At 33.9% G+C, this 15248-nt stretch overlaps 1 protein-coding gene across 1 annotated transcript; it reads right to left on the reverse strand.

Moving 5' to 3' along the window:
* Nucleotides 1-2451: 2451 nt before the first annotated feature.
* Nucleotides 2452-13842, reverse strand: LOC142345403 (tripartite motif-containing protein 2-like). Its single transcript, XM_075397450.1, has 3 exons — nt 13552-13842; nt 6739-6964; nt 2452-3112 (listed from the first exon to the last, which is right to left on the reverse strand). Exons 1-3 carry the CDS (start codon nt 13614-13616, stop codon nt 2561-2563), a joined length of 843 nt encoding a protein of 280 aa, XP_075253565.1. The 5' UTR covers nt 13617-13842; the 3' UTR covers nt 2452-2560.
* Between the last annotated feature and the right edge of the window lie 1406 nt (nt 13843-15248).

The raw sequence follows: 15248 nt of genomic DNA on the forward strand, positions 1-15248 counted from the left end.
CGATTTACCAAATCTTGATGACTTGAACGATTACTTTGTTTCAATTGGACCAAAATTATCTGCAAAATTTAATAGCGAAAAAAGCAGTTGCAATATACGCAATAATGAAAAAACGATGGTACTTCATCAAACAAATGAATCAGAGGTTACAAAAATCTTGAGGAAATTGAAAAACAAGAAAAGTACTGGTCATGATGGAATCTCAAACGAAATTTTGAAGTGTTGTTCTCCCATTATTGAATGTCATCTTGCAAGAGCCATTAATTATTGTTTGCTAGAGCGTATTTTCCCAGATTCATTAAAAATAGCCAAAGTAATACCCTTATATAAAAAAGGAAACAAGACTGACCCTGGTAATTACAGACCTATCAGTTTACTGAGTACAATAAGCAAAATTCTGGAGAAGATCTTACTTAAGAGGATGATGAAATTTTGCGTAAAAAATAATTTGCTAGCGAACAATCAGTTTGGCTTTAGATCTAAAATGTCATGTGTGCATGCAGTTGCCACCATAACGGAGTATATTCGAAATGTTATTGCCAACAAATCAACTGGGCAAGCTAGTTTTATTGACTTAAGCAAAGCTTTTGATACAATAGATCATGAAATTTTGTTACTAAAAATAGAAAGATATGGATTCAGAGGTCCAATTTTGGAGCTATTAAAAAATTATTTAACTGGGCGCACCCAGTTTGTAAGTGCAGGATGCAAAAAAAACGACAGAAAAGCAAATAGTTTGTGGCGTACCTCAGGGCTCTGTTCTGGGCCCTTTTTTGTTCATTTTGTATATCAATGATCTCCCCGCAGTTTGTAATGAAAGCACTTTAGTAATGTTCGCAGATGATACTACTGTTGTTAATGCCAGTAAAGACAATAATTCGCCTCTACAAATGGATGTTGAAAGAGTTTCCAACTGGTTTAATACTAACAAATTAACAATTAATTATGTCAAAAGTGAAGCTATAAATTTCGGTAAACCCACAAAAGAAAAAGTAAAACTCAAGGATAATGCTCTAGATTACAACACATCTTGTAAGTATTTAGGAATCTACATTGATAAGAACTTAACATTCCGTGATCATGTTGATTTTGTTGTTAAAAAACTTAACAAGTTTTGCGGACTAATGTATCGGGTACGACATTTTTATCCAAGAAGGTGTCTTCTAATGTTTTATGACTCTTTTGCCAAATCGGTCATAACTTATGGTCTATTAGTCTATGGGAACACAAGCAAACAGAATTTAGAAAAAATTGATAGGGTACAGCGAAAAATCATTCGAGCAATTTTTTTCAGGAAAAAATATGAATCCTTAGGTCTTACACTAATTGACAACAAGATATATACTGTATATGAACTTTACGTGATTGAACTTGTCAAAGAACTTTTTAAACAAATAAGGTCCGAATCTCCGCTACAATACATAATTCCGCAAAGTCTAGCAGTCATTAAAAAACAAACGAGATGGAGTTTAAGAGGCCTATTTCCCCCGCCATTTTCGAAAACTACAAAAAACAAAAAGTCATTAGCTAACTTGTTGAAGAAAACATATAATTGGCTAAAACAACTGAATTTATTACCCGAAAACTTTCAAAACTTTAGTTTTCAGCAAGTGAAAGCACATATATCAAAAATAAGTGAGCTTTACATTAAAGATAATAGGGATGTTTTTGCCCTCTATTACTAACTTTTAATACGCTTCAGCAAGATGACATCAATTTATTTGGGTTATTAATTTTTTTGCGTATATGGGCACAGACTTGAAGAGCAATTATGCTCATTTTGTGTCCTAATTGGATTGTAATTGGATGTGATGATTGAAATGTTGTCCAATACTATCCAATTGAATTAACTATTCTATTCTAGTGCGTAACATAATGTCTTGATAACCAAGACAAATGTGATTCATTGGTGTTCCCAATTGGATAGCAATCTCATCACCAGAAAATTAAAACCTTTAAGTTTATTAGAGGTTATTTTAGGGTTATTAAAACCTTTAGGTTTATTATTATATATAGGGCTAAGTGAAAAAATAAGATCTGATATTGACGACATTATTTTACAGTTTATGGTTGAAAATGAAAATCCGATACAAAAAAATAAGCAGGGAAAAGAAATAGAGACTACATGATGTTAAGAGATGGAAATTGAGCGATTTGTTTTTAGTAAATCGGTAGTGGAGGAAGGAAATAAAAAGCGCCCATTTTAACCCCCCCCCCCCTCTGCGCATAGTGGTCAGATAACGTATAACTCTAATCATGGTAATTAATTAATAATGGGGGCTAAATTTTAGTGGGGACTATAATGGGAAAGATTTTGGCAAGATTAACCATGGCTTGGTATGTTTCTTATCAAGGCTATCAAGATTCGTTCATTGTGTTGCTGACATAAGTGTCCTCCTGAACATTTACAATTGATATAGTTTCGGCGAGAGCCCAATTATGTTGCGACCATCATGTTCATAAGCTGTATTATTACTACTTATTATTTCATTTTCAATGGATGACCAATATTTTACAGTACAAATTAACTAATTTTTGTCTGTTGCTTGCTCTCTCCTTTTTAACCTTCATGCCCGCGGTCAGATTCCCACTCTGCTACAGTCTTCTCAAAGGCTGAGATGGTAGAATCAATCTGACTCTCGGAGTCTCGCAGGTTTTCGTCAACAATTGCTTGGAATTTATGCTTAAGGTGTTGAATGGACGCTTTCTGCTTTTTGAGCGCCTCGAGCATGTCTTCGCTGTAAGTCTTGAGCTCTTTCAGTGTTTTAATATCAGAGGAGGTTTCTTGAGTTTCGGCTAACTTGTTGACTTCGTTCATTAAGCCGATAACATCTGCATTTGCTTCCACAAATTGTGATGAAACCTGGAGGAAAAGCTGTTGGTGGTTTTTGATCTCAGGTGTCTTTGAATTGACGACCCTCTCTACGATCTTTTCGAAGGGAACAACTTCGTGTTCGTTTTTGTCAATGTGGTTCGCTTTCCAGCAGTCCTGGCAGATCTGGACAGAACACTTCAAGCTGCGACAGAAGAGGACTTTGTCGTTGTTGTGCATCGGACATGATTCGGCTTGATGAGAGTGTCGCTCAAAGAGATCTTTGCGAGACTCAATCGTCTGAAACAATCATTACAGTCTTTTTCAACCATATTCGTACGTACCATTTTATAAATTGCAACCAACGCAAAAAAAATACAAACAATTCTTCTCTTTCAAAGTTTCCCTTCTACTGAAATTTAACCAAAAGCAATTTAAGTCACAATTCAGAGTCCGTTTTATGTATTAACATTAAGATGTCAAGTGCAAGAAAGAAGTCGTGTTTGGCAATTAAAGAAATCGGAAAATAGCTTGAATTACTGCAGATAATTAAAAATTAAACTTTTGAACGTTCACATAAAACATTTCCATGTAGAAAAAAGTGCGCACGTATAAAAACATGCAACATATAGCGTGTCCCATAAAATTGAAATAAGCGAACGTTTCAAAAACCACAGGTTAGAGTTCAAAGGTCAAAGTTCAAATTTAAAACATGCAGAAAAATTGATGAATGAAAACTTAATGGAGAAAACGTTGTCATTCAAATGAGCACATTGATGCTCAATTGCACGTTTTTGGCGTTTTTCGAACATTCGCTTATTTCAACTTTATGGGACAGACTATAATATGTCTGCAGAATCTAAATTGTACATTAAAAGATAGGCCTTAACCAGTAATGAATCTGCTGCGACACTAACAGAAAATAGCAGAGAAAAGCAGCACAAACCAAATGTTTTCATCTCTTTGAGTGCCTAGTACATGAGCAGCGATCATCGTAGACATAGAAGAAAAAATCATAATTAAAGTATTTCAATGATTTCATCAGCTCAAAAACATGTTGCGCGCAAACTGTTTGTCTCAAGCAAAACTGCACAATAATTGAAATGCAGAAATGCGATTGGTCGATGATGAAGTGTGGTGTTTGAACATTTTGAAAATTTGATGGATAAATGAGTAAAGTTGGCATTTTTGACCTACAATTTTGATCGTGTTTTTGTCATTTTGATTGTCTTTTTTGTCATTTTGATTGTCTTTTTGTCATTTTGATTGTCTTTTTGTCATTTTGATTGTCTTTTTTTGCCGCTTTAACAAAAACCAATTGGAAGAAGGCTACAAACCGTGAAAACTCTCACATGCTTTAAAATTAAAACCAAGAAAAAACTCAGAAAAAAGTGTAAAAACACCTCTTTTCACGAAACTTACTGATTGCGTCATGTGCCAACTATGGCCTTGCCTGACAGATTAAGGCAAAATATGGAACACATAAAAATGTTAACTTCACAACAACAATTTCACTCTAAAAATCAAATTAAAGAAGTTCAAGCAACTGGAGAAAATAAGTATTAAACCCTATTGGTATGTTAATTAATTTATACAAAATTGTTTCAACCTTTTTTTTTCAAAATAGCGAAACACGTCAGGCTGGCCTTTTCACAGTCAAAAAACTTCAATTTCTGTTTAGGCATTGTAAAGAAAAAAAAAGCGAAATAAAATTTTATGGCAATTAGAGGACCTTTCTAACTTGTCTTTAGAAATCGCACACATTGTTGTAAAAACGGTTGGATTTGTCAAAAGCTGCAGATTTGGGAAGCTAGCGTTAGTTTAATTGAAAGGGGGCGTGGGATGAGACTGGGGGTGCTGAGCTTGAAAACCATTTTTTCTGAACACTTTCTCAAATGGTCTTCTTCACCACCGTATCTAATTCTGATTCTGATTTTTCAGTTAAATAGGTTCTCGATTTCATCAAAAGATATTGTTTGAGACAAAAAAACACCAATTTGCGAAAAAAAATATTCTGAAGATAATTATATTTTTCCTTTTTGCGTTGAAATGACCGGTCAAATACTTGACATAACAACTACGTTACCTTTTACATAATTTCGTTATTTTCATTTGTCGAATACCATAATCAAATGAACGAATGACAAATCTTTCAAGTAAAAAAAGTTTTCGATGGAACGTGGAAGAGTGAACAAATTTTGAAGTTTGACCTATGATTGCGTTTTGCTATCGTCAAAAAATTGAAAAAGTGTCTCTAATTAGAATGCTGTCCCGTTTAAGATCATAAGTTTTGGAAACAGACTAAAATAATCTTACTAGAATAATTGAGAGCAAAGTTTGAATCTCTGTGAGCAGTTAGCTTGAGCTGTTATTTCTCATACCAACGTTCAGTATTAAGCTGACGAAAAATTGACTGATTTGACCACTTATGAAATTTTTGAAAACAAAATAGAAAATAAAATTTCTCGAGATAAAAAGCAAAAGTTTTCGTTGTTTTTCTACTCCATGTTTCTTTTGTCGATTGTTTTTGATACTAGAGGAAACATTCAATTTTAGGCGTTACTTTGAACTGTGATTTGTTAGTGAATTTAGTTATTCAATTAAATTTAGCAGTCACCTGGAAATTTCAAAAAATAGCAACAGACGTAGGTAAAACAAAAGTTGTAAAATGTAGAATAACATCTATTTCCAAAACGTACATATTCAACCTGAGATTTATAATGATTTCAATGCTCGTGTCCTTCAGTTGTTCAAATTTGTTAGTTGTTTTATTTAATAGAAAAAACATTACAGTTTCTAAAATGTTACTTTTTATAATGCTAATTATTTCTATAATGTTTTTCCTATAAGATTAATTATTTCTCCGAATTTCTGAAAGAATTTTGAGCTAATCCAGACCTCCCGATATTTAAGGGTTCATTTAAAACATGCTGGAACAACCAAACATGGAATTTCCGTCAAAAAACCACTGAAAAAAATTTTTTTTCCTGAAGACCTTTGAAAAAGACCTTTTTGACTCTGTTATGTTTTTTGATCCTTAATTGAGCTAACTTTATTACCCGTTTTGCCCATAAAAAAACTGAGTTAACGCCTCAAATAACAGACCAGCATGAAAAACATGATATTCAAAGAGAACAAAATTTTGTTTTTTAATATTATAGTATGTTCAGTCCACTAAGAAACACAAATATCAGACAAAGTTAACCAAATATATGACGTTTGAACATGAACGACAAAGATAAAAAACAAAAATTTTGTCTTCAAAAATGTTTAATGATATTTGGTTTTTAATCTTTTTTTATTTCATTGATTTTTTAAATTTTTTTCCAATTCTTCATCTGCACTTTTATGAATTTCAATATGGGAGCCCTTCTATCAAGAATAAGAAAAACTTTGCTATTACAACTGACAAAAAACAACAGTCAGCAACATTTGGCTAATCTAATACTTTTTAAAAAAAGTTTAACAATAATTCAATGTATGTAATAGATATTTATTTAGATTTTTTCATCAATTTTATTGAATCAGCTCATTTCATCAGTTATATTGAATTATTTTTTGGTTAACCCCTACATATTTATTTTTGAACGGGCTGTCTGTTTTTAATTCGCCGAAATAAGTTTGTTGGTTCAGTTATGGGACTGAAACCTTGATACTCAGGGATTCTGCTTAAAGGAAAACACCCTATGCAATTTTGCCATTAGTATAACTTTATGGTTTTGCTTATTCATAATGTGATACTGCAAAGCAACGTCAAGTAAAAGCCACAGTTTAGTACGAAGCATATTTCCTTCTATATGACACAAAAGTTGTCTTCCTAATAAGAGTTTGAACGGCAATAATCACTCCAGAGTACAGAATTTGCTTAGCATCGATAGCCGAGGAGAACAAGATTGAATTGCATTGCATCTTCTAAGAATACACACCTCGATAGCTGATGCGAGTGCGTAGTTGAAGGTGTATCTCTTCTCATCAGTGATGTTTCCAGATATGTGTTCCCTACACACGGCACACTTCCTGGGGTGTCTCAACAGCAGGTTCTTCAGACAGGGTTTCGGATAGGAACAGTAGGAGTGGCCACATGGCAACAGGCGCGGATTCTTGAAAGTGTCCAGACACAACACACACTTGAATGGGTTATCGAAGTCGTAACTGAAATACAAGGAAACAGTTGCAACAACTAAGCGTAAACTGTAATCATGTACCATAAATGTAAATGGGCAGTTATGTGCAACATTTTTATGTAGTATATAAAACTTGCACAAGAGGACAACAATTTTTAAAAACTCTGTTTATATTGATCTCTCTCAAAAACCTCTTTAGTGACAAGGAATTTGATTCAAACGTAGGTTCTACCGTCCTAAAATGACACTGACGAAGACAGGTCATGAGAGCGAGCTGAAGTCTGATCCTAAATTCCTTAAGCTTCAATTTCAAAAACCAAAAATGACAATATACAGCTTGAGCCAGCCAAAATCTAATCACAAGCAAACTGAAGAAAATCTTGAGAACACAAGTTTTGAATGACGTTCTGTGTTGTTAAACACAATATTACAAACCAAAAAATTGTTTTGCCTCCACCGCGAAGCAGCATGAACAAAAAAGAGATGAAATTTTTGATAAAACAAAATTCTATACACATTGGGGCTAAATTAGAGATATGAACGGGCATGCTTTACAAACAAGTTTTACAAATTACTCATTAGCGTTTCTTTCATTGGTTAAGATATTTAGAACTAAAAGTAAGTAAGAACATACTGTAAAGATTTTTTTTTGATATAAGAGGTTTTTTCGCAAATTATGTCACCCAATCAGCATCTGAAAATAAAGAAGATAAGAATTGTCATTGGGCGTCGCAGACTTTTTGCCATCAAAATCTGTGGATCCCTACATCCATGGGAAGCGTGGATTGAGTCTTATCATCTTGTCATGACGGATAGACCATATTAATGATCCAACATTTTTTATAAAATGGGGGAAAATATATGGGAGACTGGCTTTTTTCTTCAGTCAGACACCATTTTGCAGCCTCAGGATCTAGTTTCCATTTTTATAAAAAAAATTATCAAAAATCTGAAAAACGGGAAACTCTAGAATTTTCGAAGGAAATAACAAGAAGAAAAAAGGACGATCGCTCGGGGGGGGGGGGGTGAGGTGACAGATCGCATAAAAATTCCAGATAAAACAAACGAAAAACATTGTAACAAATTTAGTTCGGTTAATTGGATATTTTTCGATGATGCTTTACAGTTTCAAAAACTTACAGTTTATTTAAAAACAGTTATACTTGTCTTTCTCTTTTCTGCTGGTTAAAAACTATTGTACGAAGCAATTTTTCTCTTTATCAAAAAAATTTTTTGGGAAATCAAAGATTTAAGGGATATTAGAGTTCTCAAAACAGAAAAAAATTGAAATTGAAAAAATACAAGCCGAAAATGTATTTTGTTTAAATTATAGAGTTGTTTTTGCTAAAAATTCTCATTTAATCAGGTCTAACCATTTGAGTATTAACAAAAAATCATTATTGAAAAAAGGAAATCTTTTCATACTTTATTTGTACTCTTAAGAATGTCAGAGCACAGAGTTAGAACTATTATTCTCAAGTATAATGAAATACAGATGAATTTGAAGGTTAGAGAGTTTATGGATCGTCAGCATGAAAAATTTAATACAAGTTCACAATGTTTCAGAAAATGAGGAATTTATTTTTCATTTCCCTTTCTTTTAAAATTGCTCTTCGAACTGATCTTTTCCATTAATCCGGCGTTTCTGTTAATTGACAAACTGAAATTTCTATTCATTTTGAAACTCCTCATCTGTAAAAAAGACAAAGATTTTTTTTTCTTTTCACTTCTCATAAAATTTTTTAAACTATTTCTTCAAAAACTCTCACTTAAAAAAGCGAAAATGCCACAACATCAAGTTTTTACACAATTACTCAACGTTCCTAAACAGGAGCCTTTACGAACAGCTTTCAACGTTTCTTTACATGTTAAAATCAACTAGAGGCAGAGAGCAAAAACAGCCAGAAGTTTTAGAGGTTAGAAAACAATTCAAGTTTAATAATTTTGCTAAACAGAAAGTTCTTAAAATCTTCAGAACCACAACTGTGTCTGCGTGTTTGTTTTATAAAAATGAATGAGCGGATTATGCTCATGAAACATCAAAAATGACAAAATATTTCAAAACAATTCAAAAAAATTTTTTTTGGCAATTTTATTGGCAATTTTACTATTACTGATAAGAATTCCCCAAGAACTCCAAGCCAAGTTCTTCAGAAGAAATCACATTAATCAAGACACAAATGAACAGTGACGATTACTGTGTAAATATCAGATGCCAGAGAGAAAATTTCAAATTTCTTTCACAGTTTTCCCGTATAATTTTTGTTTTTTTTAGCGTGCGCGCTTTTGTAGGGCGTATGGGTATGCGAATTTTCAATGTGTGGTACGTGCATGAGAAAGAGAGAGAAAGAGAATTGGTATGAGAGAAATTTTGCCTTCAAATGTTAGACACAAATGGAGGAAGAAAGCAAAGACTGGCACAAATCAAGAAATATTAGAAAAATTGCTCAAGAATTTCTACATGCATTAAAGTCTAAATATGTCTAATGCCACCTTTGTTTGTTTCTAAATCTTGCTGATAACACGTTTGAGCTGTTTTGAAAACTTATTTGTCCCCTAATGCTCATGAAGCATAAATGACTAAAAAATTCGAAAAGCTTCATAGAGCTCATTTCATGAATTACTGTCATTTCTGCTAAAACCGACACAACTGACCAAAAAGAATTTTTTCAAAGAATTTTTTGATGCTGGGTTGGTATTTGTAATTGTGTATTTGTGTGTCTGCGCTTTGGTGGGTGTTTTTATTAGTGTCAGCTTCTTATGTGTGTTGTATGTGAGTATGAGAGAGGAAAAAAGGAACAGATGGTGTTAGAGAGACAGTGCATTCAAATGTTAGGCACAAAAAGAGGCAGAGTGAAGAAGTCTAGAAATTGCGGCCTGTAATGTGTCCAATACCAAAAGTCTTTTTTTAAATCTCGTTGATAACATTTCTGCGATTTGTTGAAAGTTTAATTGTCCCCTTGTGCGCATGAATTGTCAAACTGAAAAAATTTCTGAATACTTTAAAATTTTACGTTTCAACATTTAGTGTCGAAATTAAAATTACCCTTACAATTGCCCCAAAAAGTCCACACCTAGATTTTTAGAGAAAAAAAATCAAAGAAGACATAAATCAACAGCGAGGAACCTTGAGTAGTGACCAATCGACAAAATCAAAATTTAAAAGATGTTTCTTTTTTGTTGGGCTTTGTTTTCGTGTTGGTTTTTGTTTGTGTGTTTGTATGATTTTTTTCGGTCTCTCTCAAATTGTTCTACTCTTATTTTTCTAGAATTTGTTTTTTTTTAAAAAAGACGGCATATTTTTTTTGCTTCAAACAGTACAAATAATTTTTTATTGCTTTATAGTTTTTTTATAACTTGCTTTCAGATACTCACAACATTTTCTGTGGCAGATTTTAAAAGTTGTTTTTGCAAACTTGAGAGGTATGTTGGAACATTTTGTGCTACGCAGAGTCTTGCGCAAGCCATCTTGTTACAGAGGACATCAGGTTTGACAAGAATTTGTGAGCCACGGATAGAGAGACAAAAAATCCCAACGTAAATTGGCAAAATTGCACCAAGCGTGAAACAGATTTCCGTTTATTTTTGAGTTTAGGATTAAATGCTCTGAAATTGTTATTGCAGAGCAACGGTATAAGCCAAATTTTCCCACCTGTCATAAGATCACACAGGCGTTTGATAAAACGCGCAACGTGACTTACAATAGATATCAATTTCTATCACAAAAACAAAGACCAGGAAAGACATAAAGACAATTCTATTCTGATATGTGAGCGCTATCATCAAATTTCAAAATTGACAATGAACTCGAAAAATCAGTGGTGTTTATTGTGAATATTCCAGCCACCAGCAAAGAAAAAGAAACAGTTGCAGAACCCAAAATGGCAAAAAAAATGCAAGTAAAAATCCGCTAATTCGAAAAAAGGACGCGCAGCCCGACAACGCTTCAAAACAACCTCAAGAAAATTAACGGCAAGCACTAATTGCATGTCAAATAGAACAGAACCAATGGCATGGAGATCAAACAGGCCCACGTGGAGGTGATGGAAGCAGTAGAGGAAGAAGAAGACCACAGGAATTCGCACAAACTTCGCAACAAATACCGCCAAACAAAGGTGGCAGAGTTCATCCAAGAGCCACTAGGAAATCTTGCAGGAACACACTCTCAAGAAGACAAATATAAGAATGCCCGGCAACAAAAGTAGAGAGTCAGCTGTTAAATGAAGGGTTACTATGCGGGATAATGCCAAAAGAAACTAAGCACAACTAATAAACGACTCTAGCCGGCTGTGAGACAAAAGTGATCTAGCCAGCTATGCGATGAAGACGCAGGTGATGGAGACACAACAGGGGCAACAGAGGCACAATAATGTAGATAAAAGAGGGACGGAAAGTAACCGCGAACCTACCAGGAAGGAAATAAACATCAGCACCAACGACCAGAACACAAAATTGTGGGCAGAAACTGCGTCACAAACAAGCATCAATTCTTGAAGCGAAGATAAAAGAGTGGTAGTGATCATTAGCACAGATCAATCAAATATATGAAAAGATAGAGTACAGAGATTACAATTTCTAACAAAAAAAATTTATTGATGAATGGCAGCGCATAACAAATCCAACGGATGGACGCCGACCATAAACCTCTGGACGACAGATGAATTAAGGGACCATTCATAGATTGCCACAACTTGCAAGCAGTAGAAATGGAGTTAATATAGGGAAACTCATTGAGAAAGGGAGGAATGTTGACGAAGAGACACCAGAACAGCCAGACACATCAGCCATTATACACACATACTTTTGCAGGTTATTTTTCCAATTATTTACAGGAATTGGTAGAGTAAAAACAATTTTTTCCCAAACCCCTTTCTCAAATCCAACTGAACTATTGGCAACCGCAAAAAAAATCCAACGGGCTCTAAACTTACAGCATCAGCTGTTGAATCTGACATAAATAAATTGCTGATAAACGAAATACAATGCTCGACGAACGCTCAAACAATAATTTTTGTCCGCAATAGCCACTATGGTAAATTGAGATAAAAGTGTCAAAACAGCTCTAGATTCAAAAGTGTTTAACAAACAGTAAAAATGCAAAATACCGACCATTTATACGATAGCAACAGTGGAGAATTGAGGAGACATCAAGATCATCCTTCCTAGTTCCTTAGAACCAAAAACGTTCACGGACAAATTCCATTACGAACATACAAAGCCAAAAAGTATAACTTTTCAATTGTGGGAGGAAAGTCCACTGGCACAATTTTAAAACAAATTTCTACGGCCTCACAAATACGCCAGCAGAATTTCTTAAAGTTGTCCAGCAGAATTTCTTAAAGTTGTCGGATCAAAATCAACAATCACAGTCCTGGATGCACTGGCATTTATAGTGGACATCTTTAGTGTCCTCGGAGGTCGCAACCCGATTAGAATAACTCCATATCTGAGACATTGCATAATTGGGAAAAAACAATCTCTCCTGAAACTAGGAAAATACAAATTTACTCAAACAAAAACCTTCTGAGTTCAATGCCATGAATCAAAAACTGTAAACTCCAATTCAATCAAATCTAAGTCAGTAGAACATGTACATCCCCAACACACCAGCAGCTGCAGTCGTTAATGTGTTCATTAATCTGTTTGATTTATACCAAATTTAGTCAGCTTGTCTTTTCCATTGTGAGATAGTTTAATAAATGAATAAATTTGAATGCAAACAGCATCATATTGAAATTTTTCAAAAAATAAATCTCAGCCTAATGAACATTGCAGAATCTAAACACCAAAACACTCGGATCACACGTGACACACGTTACCATAGCCTACTGGCCTTCTAGAACGATAAGCCAATGGCACTTAGGAACTCTGCTTATTTCTCCACTTCGCCTCCGGATTCTTAAGCGAAACAAAAAACAAATATCGAACAAAAATTGCATTTATTATCCACAGTTTGGTCCCTTGATCACTTCCGCAATTATGTGTACGAAAAATCTTCTACATTTATTTCAGGGCATCGGCGCTTTTAAGCGTATAAAAATTCCACGGCAAAACAGGCGCTAAAACAAACTAAAAGTTACGGAAAGAACAGAGGAACCTTATAATTGAAAACTTTCACTTGAAAATTTTCAGCGCAGTATCCGAGAATTATACTTGCGTTTACAACTCATTTCAGAAAGAGGAAGAAATGAATTTTACTGCATATCCCAATTGAAGTCAGAATGAGTCACCCATGTCTGACGCTTAAATTTGCTTAAACTGCTAAATTCATTCCGCTCATGGCCTTTTTGTTTTAAAGTAACCTCTTCGTTTGACTCTTTCTCTGGACATGGATATATCTTTAACTGTTTTTATACACTGAGTTAATTCACTCATCTCTTGCTTGTCCCGTTACTATCCGTGACTTAGCGAATATCACAAAACCAATTGTGGCGAATACTGTCATAATACTACTCAACAGAAAAAACTGGTGTGATGAAATTTCTTAAAACTGTGAATTGGGATCAAGTTAGTAACGCTGATAAATAAGTTTGACACATTGCCGCCTCTCTTAGAAAAGCTAATTATATCTTCAAATGTTCTTTCTGATGAACATTGGACCTATTTTAGTCATACTTGTCATCAGGGTCATTCTGGCTGACATCCATTTCACTCCTGCTCGAGCTCTGTCCACTCTCCATTGTCACTCAGATACCACCAACCAACTTCTCGACAAACTTTTCTTTTTTAAATAAACGCAGACGTATAACAGAGGTATTTATCAACAAAAAACATTCTATAACCCTGTAAATATGAAAATGTTTTGTGTTCTGTTTTGTATACAATACAATTTTGTATACTCTAAAACGTATAAAATTAGATTTTATGTATCGTTTGATTACTGTTCAGGTGTGTACTTAAATCTGGCCGTAGATTTACTTGCACATGTGATGAACTTGTGTAACTCAGTACGAGCTTTTACAGCTTTTGAATTTTTCTTTTTTTTTCGTTTCAACGTACCGCAGTATTAGTATTGATTAGCATTGCCTGAAAAAAATTACTTTTCAATTACATTTATTAGTAAAAAGACGTTCGAGGTTTATATGATTATAATGTACAGTTAATCTCTTGCAGATATACCGAACATATTCATGTTAAATTTTTGATAAAGAAACGTTACTTTGACTGAATAGATCTTAGGTTAAATGTCCTCAAATTACTCGCATTTTGATGCAACAGGGCAGGGTAATTTTCCAAGAGGGCAATGAGTGTGCTGCAGTGGTCACTTTCTAGAAATGGCTTCCAATGCAGAATACTGTGTCTAGGAAAGATACAAGATTTCAGAGGATATACATCTTGAAAACCTTTCCCTAAGAAAGCATTCTAATAAAGATTGTCTTTTGCCAAAGTGTACTGTCAGTTCATTAAATAGCATTTTTTCAAGTTTCCTAAGTAAAATTGAATAAAAGAAGAAATTTAAAAATGGTTTCTGCCAACGAATTGTCAATATACGGTGTATGAGGAGTCTTCCACTTGTAATTAATATATTTCACATCCACTGACGAATCGGTGATTGATATTATTTTTTTACCAAATATTGAAAAAAATTGGCGCCCTTGTTGCCAAATTGTTGTCTTTGGCATACTAGCCCATTTATTTTGCTGAGACAATTTTAAACTTTTCTGCGGGCACCCCCGCCAACATTTTTTCGGTTAATTGAAAGCTTAGAAAGCCTCCAGAAATGAACTATAGACACAATTTTATGAAAAACCTTCTAATGAAAAAATATATAGAACAATTTTTCCCATTTAAATCAAAGAATTTTTGCGTTATTTGGATCTTGGACATACTGCCTATTTTTGTCCAATTGTTGCCTTTGGGATTAATTATGAGAGGAAAAATCAAGTACTTCAGCTTTTCCTCAAAATTAATTGTATTGCTACATTCTTTGACAAAAACATTGAGCTGGCTTCTCTTGTTCGGACTATTTTCAACTTTCTCCCAGACATTACAGACATTTACGAGTGGTTTGATTTTAATGCTCACATAGCCCAAAAAAGAACTACAAAAAATTGTAGCCACTTTTAAAACTAAGTTCAATTTATTCATTTCCAACTTTCCTAGCATTTTTGGCCTGCATGGTTAGATTTTTTTGTTCTGCTAATCTTGATTTAAGTTAAAGTTTATCTTTATCAATTTGCTGTTTTCATGATCTCATGATAATAAAGACAGAAAGAGATTCAGCGTATATTTTGGATTGTTGACATTGTTATTTGGAAAAATCTGCGAAAGATTGAAGCAGATCTGAGCTCAAATTCTACAAATCTAGAAAA

The sequence above is a fragment of the Convolutriloba macropyga genome, chromosome 9, assembly GCF_964194025.1.
Source record: "Convolutriloba macropyga chromosome 9, txConMacr16.3, whole genome shotgun sequence".
Taxonomy (NCBI): domain Eukaryota; kingdom Metazoa; phylum Xenacoelomorpha; order Acoela; family Convolutidae; genus Convolutriloba; species Convolutriloba macropyga.